Source organism: Sciurus vulgaris, assembly GCF_902686455.1.
Source record: "Sciurus vulgaris genome assembly, chromosome: 17".
Classification (NCBI taxonomy): Eukaryota; Metazoa; Chordata; class Mammalia; order Rodentia; family Sciuridae; genus Sciurus; species Sciurus vulgaris.
The window spans coordinates 18,166,976-18,179,703 of record NC_136478.1 but is presented as its reverse complement, the minus strand read 5'-3'; the positions used below and the strand labels follow the sequence as shown (position 1 = coordinate 18,179,703).

At 44.8% G+C, this 12,728-nt stretch overlaps 1 protein-coding gene across 1 annotated transcript in view; it reads right to left on the bottom strand.

Annotated features, from left to right (window-relative positions):
• The window catches only part of RANBP10 (RAN binding protein 10), a 78,968-nt gene that overhangs the window by 17,044 nt on the left and 49,196 nt on the right, over positions 1-12,728 (bottom strand). Inside the window, exon 4 of the mRNA XM_079119273.1 lies at positions 440-607. Within this exon, the coding sequence (XP_078975399.1) occupies positions 440-607 (168 nt within the window). The remainder of the gene's footprint in view (positions 1-439; positions 608-12,728) is intronic.

The following is a 12,728-nucleotide window of genomic DNA, read 5'->3' as shown; positions in this document are numbered from 1 at the left end:
TTGTCTATTACTAGTGTACCCCTCACTGTTGCCTTGGAGTTACTAGCACCCCAACCATCAGAAGGGCTTACTGGGCCAGGTCATGGGCATGCAAACCCCCATAATTCACAGCTACGTGCTTCAACCCCTCAAATTTCTCATTTGATGCCAAACCCTGCTCCAACAAGTGCCACAAAGGTCAGAATCATTATCAGAACACAGTTGTACTCTTAGGACCCACCCTGGTCTTAATAAATGTTACTTAAAGAGTAGGTCAACAAAGGGAATGGTCCTGCTACCCTCCATTTACCTTAAAGGGCTCCACTAGCTGAAAAAGGCTGATGTTCCCCAGAGCTCAACAGAGGCTCTACGACACTGCTTTGATTTCAATGCTTGCTTTTGAGCCTCTTCCCAAAGTGGCTCCACAGGGCAGACCCTCCAATGTCCCCTAAGCACCTACCAAGACTGTGGCCATTCTTGGTGTAGAAGCAGGTGCCATTGATGAGGTTAACACAGCAGCCGATTACATCTCCTGTGGTGAATGTGGGACCATAGGGCTGGCCAGTTCCTGAGGAGCAGAAGGAATGCCCATCGTCGCCATGGTAACCATAGGAATGTTTGTCCCAACCTATTGAGGGAAGAAAGCAGGAACAGCTGAGAAGAAGGACTTGAGAGAGGAGCAAGACAGTCACAGAAACCCCACCAGGTCTCAGACACTCTCCCAACTTGCCTCCATGGCAGTCAGCACTTGTGGTCTCTCACAGAGCCACCTATATAGACAGGGTCTGGCTGCACCAGATGCCCATTTTGTTAATGAGTTCAGCAAATCACCACCTTTGAGGAGCTGATGCAGCCCCACTGAGGAATGATCCAAAGCTGTGGTTAACAGGAACCAAAATTTGAAAGGGAGTCACTGGAAAGCAGTGCAACAAGAGGTGGTTGGGGGAACTCTTGTGAAGGAGAGGGGGCTGAAACTGAACCAACCTCGGAAGTTATAATGGTGGGTTGTCAGAATTTTTAAATTGAAGACTAATTTGCCTATAGTAATGTCCTTCCTTTTTAACTGTATACTTCAAATGAGTTTTAACAAATATCCAAATATATACAGTTCTGTTACCAACATAATGAGTCAACAGACATTTCCATCACTTTAAAAAGGTTCCCTTTTGCCTCTCTGCAGTCAGTCCACTCCACTCACCCTGAGTCACGGGCAATGCCTATTGATCTGATTTGACCCTGTGGTTTTGCCTTTTCTACAGTGTCATATAAACGGGATCACAGGATACGGAGTGCACTGTGTCTGGCTTTCTGCACTTGGCATGACTCATCTGAGATTCCTCCATGTTGTTGGATGTATCAGTATTTCTTCCCTCCTTATTACTGAGTAGTACTCCATTTCATGGTTGTAACACAGCATGTCTATCCATTCACCAGCGGATGACATTTATTTCCAATTTCCAGCTATTATGAGTAAAAATAGTGGTCTTTGTGCATACATGTTTTCATTTCTCTTGGGCAAATATTGTACTTAGAAGTGGTATTGCTGGGTCACAAGATAAATGTATGTTTAACTTGATAAGAAACTGCCAAACAGCTTTCTGAAATGGCTATGCTGTTTGCATTTCTGCCAACAATGTATGAATTCCACATCCTCACCAGCAGTGAATATGCTCAATGATTTTGTTTTCCTTCTAGCCATTTTAATAGTGAGCAGTACTGTTGTTTCTTGTTCTTATTGTTGTTCTTTTTAGATTTTTTTTCATATTTTCTTATTCTTCATACAGTGCTATATCATTGTGGTTTTCATTTGCATTGCCCCAATGATGTTAAACATCTTTTCATGTAATTATTTGTCATCTGTTCATTAGAAAGTTATGGAATTGTTATTCAAATCCTTAACCCATTTTAGTCTTACTTTGTTGTTTTCTTATTTTAGTACTGTGGATTAAACCCAGGGGTACTTTACCAATGAGCTATATCCCCAAACGTTTTTACTTTTTATTTTGAGATGGTCTTGCAAAGTTGCTTAGGGTCTCACTAAGTTGCTGAGGCTGGCCTTGAACTTGTGATCCTCCTGCCTCAGCCTCCCAAGTCACTGGAATTACAGGTGTGCACCAATCCACCCAGCTTATTTTATTATTATTTTATTTTATTTGTTCTTTTGAAGGGGCACTGGGGATTGAACTCAGGGGCACTCAACCACTGAGCCACATCCCCAGTCCTATTTTGTATTTTATTTAGAGACAGAGTCTCACTGAGTTGCTTAGCATCTCACCGTTGCTGAGGCTGGCTTTGAACTCGTGATCCTCCTGAGCAACTGGGATTACTGGCATGAGCCATTGTACCTGGCTATTTTATTTTATTTTTGAAAGAGGGTCATGCTATGTTGCCCAAACCTTAAACTTGTGATCCTTGGCTTCAGCCTCCTGTGTAGCTGGCAATAAAGGAGTGTGCCACCTTTACCTCATTTTTACTATTACTATTGTTGTTTTAATCTTTCCAAGCTGTAGTGTTCTTTATGTAGTTTGGATATAAATCCTTTTACATGTTTGTGAATATTTTCTTCCAGTGTGTGGCTTTTCTTAATGCAAAGCCCTGCTGAAATCTTGATTGGGATTGTGTGGAATCTATGTATCAATTTAGAGAGAACAGATAGCTTAACAATACTGATTATTGTAATCTGTGAACATGGCATATCTCTCCAATCATTAATTTAATATTATTGTATTGATCTTCTTAGGGTGGGTGATGTTAACTCAGTGGTTGAGCCTTGCCTAGCATGCATGAGCTATTCAAACCCCTCCTGGGCTCAATCCCCAGTACCACCACATTCCCCACACCCCAAAAAAATCAATTTCCAATTGTTTTTTGCTATTGTATCAAAATATAATTGATTTTGGAGGTAGGGGATTAGGGTTAAGTTTTTTTGTGGGGGTGATGAAAACATTTCAAAATTAGAGTACAATGATGGTTGCATAACTCTACCCACACTAAAAAACTGAAGGGTACACTTTCAATGGGTGAATGTTATTATATGCAAATTTTATTTCAATAAGACTGCCAAATATATGTGTGTGTATATGTATATATATATATATATATATATATATATATATATATATATACATACACTTTTTATACATTTGCCAGGTATCCTGAACCTTGCTAAACTCACCAATTAGCATTGAAGATTCTTTGGGATTTTTAAAATATGACTTAATGCATAAGAATAAACAGTTTTATTTTTTTCCTTTGCACTCTGTATGCCTTTCATTTCTTTGTCCTGCCTTGCTGCACTGATTAGGCCTTCTAATACAATGCTGAACAGAAATGGTGAAAGAAGTTGAGACTTCAGAAACATAGCAAGGTTTATACAGGGGAACCAGTGAACAAGGTCATGCTGAAGGGAGTGTACAAGCAAAGGCATACACACAGGTGAGACAGGAGAGTGGGGACTATAGAGGAGCAGGCCTGTCTGGCTAAGGGGCAGAAATGGAGTCCTGAGGGCAGGTGAACTGATGGGGCAGGTCTACTCCCCAAAGCAGTCCTTCAGGCAACTCCCTCATTTCTGCCTGCTCCTTTGGAACATACCCAAGGGAACAAGCTTAAACATCCCTCTCCTAACTAAGGGCAAGGATAGAAGCTCTGTCAGTGGGGAAGGACACCTGAGCACCTGAGGTGCTTAGAAAGAAGGGTGGGGCTCAGCAGTTAGTTCATGTGGGCATGCGGGTGGGGCATGGGGTAGGGGCAGGCTGTAAGCAGAGGCACAGAGTTGAGAAGGGACGATGGGCTGTAGGCTGACAATGGAACTGGGGTATGATGAGAGAAGAGGAACAGAGCAGGCCCTAGAGCCCAAACTCTGCCTGCATGTGGACTGGTGAGTTTAATGGCAAATGGCCCCTCATGGTCACAGTACCCAACCCAAGCCCTGAGTACTCTGAACTTTCATGTCTTCGGTCAGAAAAAGCCTTCAGTTGAACAAAAATTCTCTAGAGTCCACAGAGGGAGCAATGTGAACCTAAATGGGTCTTGGTGACAGGTGTGGAGGCCCAGAGCTTGCTGTTCCCTCCCTACCTCTTCCCCTGCATCTCAAGGAAACTAGCATGAGAAACACTAGGGACTAGCTTTAAAAGGACCAAGACTTGTACCCAGTTCCGCAAGATGTTGGAACTGCCTGGCTCAGGGGAAAAGGTACTGATCAAAGCATCGGCCCAATTCCTAAGCTCACCAGGCCCAGCAGTGGGGAGGCCTTTCTAGTGCTGGTGGATACACAGATCATTTCACCTCAGGGAAACAGAGCTTCTGGGCAAAGCAATACTCACTTATTCCCCAGTCAGCAACTCAGAAGCCCTATGGCTCCTGAGAGCAGTACTGTTCCCCTCATCTGTGGAAGGCCACAGACAAAGGGTGGTCAACTGGACAGCAGAGAGGAAGGAGCAAGGTGACAATCATCTCTCCAAATCTAGCTCAGACTGCTTGGTGGCCCCAGGTATGCCCACCAGCTTCCCGTGACTCAGGATCTCATCTATGGCCACATGAGCCATAGCAGTCCACCCCCTATGCATGGGTACTTCCCACATGCAACACAGTGACTGACCACAATGAGGCCACCGGGAGCACGGCATAACTCTGTGTACTTGGCTGTCTGTATATAACCAGGGGTCTAGGATGTCAGGGGATGGTAGGGCCCTCCTGGGTGCTGCTTGACCTTTCCCAGAGCCAAGTCCACTGCTTATAGATCACTCTCCATCTCATTTTTTTCCCAAAAGTCCTTCAGAAGGGTTGCTTTCTATTCCTATGGATCTTCTCAGATCTAAGCCCATGGTGATGCCCACTGAATCCTCCCCTTTTGCCACTGTGTCATTATCCAATCCCAATGCTTGTCTGCAGGTCTTCTATAACATTCTTTGGTCCTTCCCTAGGACACAGAACACATCCCTGGCCCACTGCCTGGTTCCTGTGAGCCTCTCCAATTAAACTCACTGTTCATTGGGCTGTCTCTGCCCCTTTCACCTAAGACCACAAGCTCCTTAGGACAAGTGCCACACAATCCTCGTGACCACTCCCTCCAGTGCCCACCACATCAGGAATCTGAGAGATGGTATGGAAATGTGCACACACACATCTGTGTGTCCACCTGCCACTATTGCCCAGTCTCAGTCACCAGCCCACCTCTTTCTCACATAAAGATGATCTTGTATGTCAGATATTTTATGCAGATTTTACTGATTAGTAGGCACAAGACACAAACTAGGACGTTTTCTTTTTTCACTTTCTCAGAATGAAGCAGTTGACACTCTAGAATGACAATAATTGTGCTATTTGATTGATCAAGGCTACTCTAACCATCAGGAAGAATCATTTCCTACTTAGTGACTCAAGTATATCTGAAAGATATTTTTGTCTCAGTGTATGAGGGGAGCTCAAAAGCCATTACCAAAAAAAAAAAAAAAAACCAAAATAAAACACATTACCAAAACAAGAGATGCCTAAATATTTGAACACTTGAAATGAAAAATTTAAATATTTTGAATACTTTTCTTCAAAATTAAACTATATCATTATTTTGACAAAACTAGCACAGAATTTTTAGATTTTTAGCTCTGATTATAAATATAATTTTTTAAATTTAAAATATGGAAGAGCTCAATAAAAAACATAAAACACTTATTTGGAGTCAATTCAGGATTTGCCATCACTTCACTGTGGTTGCTTGTGACTGTTAGTTTCCATGGTAAAAAGAATCTCACAGAAGTTATTAAGTTAAAGCTCTTGAAATGGGGAGATTTTATCCTGGATTATCTGGATGCATCAATACAATCATAAGAATTCTTATAAAGTGAAAGACATTGCACTGCTAGCTTTGAAGATGGAAGAAGGCCGATGAGTCAAGGAATGCAAGTGGCTTTTAGAGCTAGAAAAGGGGCTGGGGACATGGCTCAGTGGTAGGGCACTCATTTGCATGCGTGAGGCTCTGGGTTCAACCTCAGCACCACAAAAAAAAAAAAAAAACAGAAAAGGCAAAGGCTTTTTTCCTAAAGTTCCAAAAAGAACGCAACCCTGCCCACATCTTGATTTTAGAACTACCGTTCTTCAGAGTTGTAAGACTGATTACTTCAAGCCACTTACGGCAGCAATAGGAAACTAATAAAGTATGCTGTGATCACAAAAGAAACTACTGAGCATCTGAAATTATTAGTGTTGTGAAGCAACACCTCAGCTCTGTTTCCTGCTCTTCCAAGTGCTATGCAGTTAGAAGCTTTTCCAAGATCACAGTGGTAGAGTAGTTTTGATTGAAGACATCGTCTTATGGTCAATACTTTTTTCCAAACAATAAGAGCCTGTGTGAGTATCTAAGGTGTGTCCCTAACAGATAAGTTTGTGTATATAAATAAATGAGCATATGTGCAAAAGGCAGAATACAGAATGCTATGCACTTCTCAGTAATAATAGCTGCTGCAGCAACATTGTTTATGTCCACGATGAGACATTCTCCTCCTCTGGAAAATATAAGCACCATCCCCTGGCCACCAAACTATTAGCAAAGGCTTACTCCTGGGAGTTTGCGAAGTGGAGATGCGGGGTATGGAAGGAGTAGAGAAGACAGATAACAAGTAAGTAAACAAACCAGCAGACAGAGAACACCTGTAGATAAAATGTACGCTGAAGAAAACAAAGTCAGGTGAAGGGCTAGAAACAGGAGTGGAGACAGGACAGATGGGATAGGTGGTCAGGTTAATTCTTGCTGAGGGGGCGATCCCTGAGCAGAGGTCTGCTTGACAAAAATGTCAGAGGGAAGAATCTTTGGGGTAAAGGGAGCAAGTTCAGTCCATCTGTTGCACAGAAAAGTCAGTGGGGCTGGAGCAAAGTGGACAAGACTGGAGGAGTATAGATGCTGATGGTATGACATAAAACAAGGGTGATGCCCAGGGTCTTGTCCCTTGCAAGTGGTTAGATGGCATCACCATTTACTAAAAGTCAGAGGGCAGGCCTTTTAGAAATCTAAGGCTTAAGTCATCTTCTTGGACACTGGGCAGGTGGGTGGCTATTATAAGGCAGGAAAGATTATGGCAGGACCAGGCACTTCATGGCTCTGTACCAGATGCAGACAGTGTGATGGGGAATGCTCACTAGATAAGCAGTGGCGTGGACAGAAAACCACATGAGGATGATCCTGTGTGTCACATCTGTTATGCAAGTGACTCCAAGTGAAGTCATTGGAGGATTTTCCTACTGTGTTGTCCTAATACAAAGGCTTTCTGTTTTTTTCCTTTAAGAGAAAAATTTAGGCTAGCCAAGGACTTAAAAAGACAGAAGAGATACATGCTAGAAGTTCCAAAGAGCTGAAGAGATGTTAAAGGGTACCTGTTGCCTGAATGGATTCAGTCCTCCCATCCTCCAAAAACCCTCTCCTCAGGCCTTAGAAGTTATACAGTGGAGAGAAACTGGTATCACCAATGCCATTTTTAAGGAATCATTCCTCATTCTGTAATAGGGCTGTTGGCAGTCTCAGCTTAGGATCCTCACAGAGATGTATGCTGGCCTCTGTTAAAAACCCTGGCCGGGCATGACTCAGGAGGCTGAGACAGAAGGATTGCAAGTTCAATGCCATCCTCAGTAATTTGGCGAGAACCTCAGCAATTTAGGTTTTTATTTTATAATAAATAAAAAGGCGCCCTGTGAAAAACATAGCCTGGAAGTCTTCTATTTTGAGACAGGGTCTTGCTAAGCTATTGAGGCTGACCTGGAAATTGCTATGCACCTGCCCCAGTCTCCCAAGTTATGGGATTACAGGTGAACACCAATACATGGGCTCAACAGACCTTAATGACTAGTTCTCAACTTTCATCACTTCACCCATATGTTTCTACTCTTCCTACTCTGGACTAGTTGAAAGGAAAAATTACCTAAAAATTACTTTAAAGGTCTAATTGGCTTTCTCAAGAATGATGTCAAGTTTCCCACAGAGTTAACACAGGACCCTTCTGTGCTGGCTCTGGCAAATGGCACACCTTCTATAATGGGTACTGTGAATCTCCTATGGCACATTCCAAGTTTGCCATGGCACCTGTCTTCAGGAACTTCTTTCTGCTCCAGTCAGTCTGTATGGCCTCCCCTAACCTGGTTTCCAAGACCTTATTGCCTTAGGGCATAAAAAGCCCCTGAGTCTAATGTGTTCTCTGGAAATCCCAATGCAAGAAAATATTAGTAAAATTTAAGTGCTTTTCCCTAAAAAAATAAAAATTAAAAAATAAATAAAAAGGACTCGGGATGTAAGGGATGTAACTCAGTGGCAAAGCACCCCTGGGTTCAATTCCAGTCAAAAAACAGAAAGACCTTCTGGAGCCCTGGATGCCTGAGGGACCTCTGCAGTCTGGTTCTTACCATAGCTCTGTCCATCTCAGATGCCACTGATGCTCGGTGAGCCAAGGGCCTTCCTAGGAAGTGGAAGAATGCAAGAGCAGCTGGCACTCTGAAAGCCCTCCAGGTAAGCTACTTTTAATGTGAGGCAGGGAAAAAGAAGCTGCTCTGACAAAACAAAATAAGTTTCTCAAAACTAGATTCCATCAGAAAAATTACAAGGGTTCAGGATCCCAGGACTAGCTGACCTCACCAACACTATTCTCTATTCATGCTTGGCTGGGTTCTTTCACTTTGAAAAGCATTTGGGCACAGTACTCTTGGTCCCCTTTACCCTAGCCTTCAAGAACAAACCATGATAGGGGAACAAGCCAGGATCTGTCTGCCCCATCTTCCTTTCCCCATGCCAACCTGTGGCACCAGTGGGGACTGCTAAACACTGCTAAACACCCCCAGGGCCACGTGACCCAAGCTGGAACAATCAGAGGTCTTCCTGGAACTTTCCTGAGGTAGCCTGAAGGATAGTAGGTCTCAAAGCTCCTTGCTGCCATTATCCCAACCTCATGTACAAAGCCAGTTCAAGTGGGGCATGGTGGTGCACACCTGTAATCCCAGCTCTTGGGAGGCTGAGGGAGAAGGATCACAAGTTCAAAGCCAGTCCCGCAACTTAGGAAGGCCCTAAGTAATTTAGCAAGACCAGTCTCAAAATAAAACATAAAAAAGGGGCTGGGGATGTGGCTCAGTAGTTAAATGCCTCTGAGTTCAATCCCCAGTACAAAAAAGAAAAAAAAAAAGCCAGTTCAAGAAACTAAAGCTATAAGCAGAAAGCAAAGGAGGCAAGAGACAGAGTGAGAAAGTCATGGACAGCACTTGGGTCCCCATGATCTGGCACATGTTCACCCTTCCTGAGGCCTGGGGACCATGCTAGTCAGAGATGGGTTTTTCTCTTCCTTCATGCAGTCAAAGTACTCTGACAGGCGGGACCACATCCAAGCATCTTTCTGTCCACCTTGCATAACACCTGGCACATGTGGTGCTCATGTCTGTTAAAGAGGGCAAAGGCGGCAGGTAGCCTGGATGAGGTTGTCAGTGGGTCAGACCACACTGCAAAAAACCATGGTGATCAACACAGGGCTCAATTGAGTTTTATTGGTGGTCATTTTTCATTTTAATTGAAGAAAAACAAAGGTGGGCGAGGTGGTGCATGCCTGTAATCCCAGTGACTTGTGAAGTTGAGGCAGGAAGATCACAAGTTTGAGGAGCCTCAGTAACTTAGTGAGACCGTGTCTCAAAATAAAAAATATAAAGGGCTGGGGATATTGGGGATATGGCTCAGTGGTACAGCAACTCTGAGGTCAATTCCCAGTACAAGAAAGAAAGAGAGAGAGAGGGAGGGAGGGAAAAGAGAAGAAGAGGAGAGGAGAGGAGAGGGAGAAGGAGAGGGAGAAAGAAAGGGAGAGGGAGAGGGAGAGGGAAAGGAGAGGAGAAGGGAGGGGAGGAGAGGAGAAGAGAGGAAGGCAGGCAAGAACAACAACAAAACCATCTCCCTACATCATGACCCCAATTATAGAGATTACCGTGCAGTCACTTCTGGACCCTGCAAAAAGGCCTGCAGTCAGGTTGCAGACCTAGCTCTACTTCCAGCAAGGTTCCAGGTCTCTCAGTTTCCTCATCTATGAAATAGGACAGAGGATGCAAATATCCCTAGCAGCTTGAGAAGCATCTGTGGTTCCCCTTACCAATAAGGGAGTCAGCAGCTATGCCTGAGTGTTCTTCCCTTCCAGTCCCACTACCCCTCTGCTTCAGAATGGAACACCCTCTTCTCAGCTCCCATCCTGAAGCCAACAGCAGGAATACCCACCCCTTGATGGGTTGCCTTCTGTGAGGCTACAATGTGCCTGCTGTGCCTGGAAGTAAGAGTTCTCATTTTCACTATAAGACCAGAGACAATTGCTCCAGAAGGCAGCAGGACATGAGGACTGTAAAAGAACCAGCAGGTACCACTGTCTGGGTCAGTCTCTGTAAGGAGTCCTGTCCAACTGGCTCTGGTTAAGAAGGATGACTGGGCTGCATGACAGAAAACGTTCTGACAGACAGTGCCACCCAACCCACCATTCTTCCATCTCCAAAAAGACTTGGAGAGAAAGGACTGTGTCACTCCCAAAGAGAACTGATGGACAGCCAGCCTGGTGCCCACACAGAAAAGCCCAGCCCCTGCTATGTCATACACCAATTATATGCCATCAACACAAAGAGAAGTCAAGCCACATTTGGGCCAGGAGGCAGGAGGCCCCAGCTGCCCAGTTCAGAAGCTCTGGCACCACCCACTTCCTTTGCATCATCACTCAGTCACGAAGACCCAACAAAGAAGAGCAAGGGTGGCGGAGGAAATGGCTCATCACCTTGGCATTCCCAGACACCATCCCCAGAGGTGGGAAACTCCCCAAGGACTACAGCATGATTGCTCCAGGAGTTCTTCCATGACATCATCATCTGCCAGGACACATCGAAGGCCTCAGTTCCAGGGTAGCAAGGAATGGAGAGGACTCTATTGCTGCACCACACCATTGTGCACATTAGTCTGGTTCAAGACTGATCAGCACAAAGAGGGCCAGCCCATGCCTCACACACAAAGCTAGTTTGAGCACTAGCTAACAAATCAGTCATCTCCCCAACAAGCACATCCATCATCACTGGACCCTGGGGCCAGAGAGACTTGAGTTTGTTTGAGATAGGATTTCATCATGTTGCCTAGGCTGGACTTGAACTTGTAGGCTCAAGTGTTCCTCCCACCTCAACCTTAGAGTTTGAATCCCAATTCTACTACTTAGCTTCTAGGTTTCTTCCACTGAACTTTTCTTTCAGGGTCAGCAAGATTAATGAGAATGTATGTGGAGCTCAAGACCAAGGAAATACTTGCTGGTGAGACTCCCTTCTCTCACTATCTCATTGTGTTTTTGAGGTACTGGGGATTGAATCCAGGGTCTTGTACATGTTAGCAAGCTCTATACCACTAAGCTATGCCCTCACCATCTTGAAGACCAGTTCATGGATCTCACTTGGGTGCTTTACACCTCCTGCTCCCTTCTGCCCTGAGCGCTACCTGGGAGCAGGCAGGCGTGAAGCTAGCCACTACCCACCACTCTTAATGAACAGCCTGAATAGGCTACCAGCCACAGCCCTGACAGGCTCTGCTCTTGTTTGTCCCTAGTTTCCTAGGGAGGCCACTGGACCTTGGAGCACTCAGTAGAGTTCAAGGACTATCCCAGTGGCTTTCAGAACGTCACCCTCAAGGCCAGCTATGGAGAAGGTGTGGGTTGGTTAGCCAAAAGGCTTCCTGAGGCTGGAGCTGCGATGGAGAGAGCCCATGTGTCATGGAGGACATCAGGGTAAGGCTGTTTCATGAGCCACCTCTCTTCAGAAATCCAGTGGACAGATGCTTTCCCCATAACCTTAACTGTCTTAAAAAATCTGACAGGCCTATTGTCTGGAACAGCTGATAATAGATAATGGACAAACAAGAAAATTTTCTCATTCAGCAGATGCCATGGTGTAGCAGAGAACATCTCTTTCACAGCACTCCCAAGGTTTGTTACCCTAAGCTTCTGGAATCTTAGGCCAAGGAATAGGATCAAGGTAACCAAAGTTATGCCTCTGACAGTTGTAGGCAGAATAGGCAGGTAGTGCCCTGGGCATAGGGTCTTCTCTTCATGGTGCATCAGCAATGAAAACCATGGTAAAGAGGGCAGGATAAAAAAGCTGCCTCTGCAGGTAGCTTATGACAATAGGGGCTGACAACAGATGTGGCACACCTTTCCACAGGTTTCCAGGCCCTCCACTGAGACAGAGCTCAGGTGTCAACTTGAAGCCATGGGCAGGGCAAAGGATGATACAGCTAGAACTTGTGTAGAAAGGTGCCTTTCACAGGTCATATGTGTCATTTCTGATGGCCAGAGAGGCCTAAGAGCAGCCAGAGGGTGTAGGTGGGTCTTTATGTCAGTAATCTCAGACATCTGCTACACAAAGTCATCTGCTATTGGTATTTGTTCCAGGCACACACCTTTTATATATATATATATAAAATTATATATATATAATTTTTTTTTTTAAGGTGGACACAAGACCTTCACCTTTTTATTTTTATGTTGTGCTGAGGATCAAACCCAGGGCCCCACGCAAGCTAGGTGAGTGCTCTACCACTGAGCCACAACCCTGGCCCCCAGGGTTTTCCCTGCACATGCTGCACCCATAGGAGGGTAGAGAGGGAAACACTGAACACCTTGTTGTTTACTATCACTGCCTGACAGTAAGTGCTAGCCTCTGCTCTCTCTCGTGAACCTGGCACAGACCCCTGGTATTCTGCCTTGATCTCTGCTATAGGTGGTTCT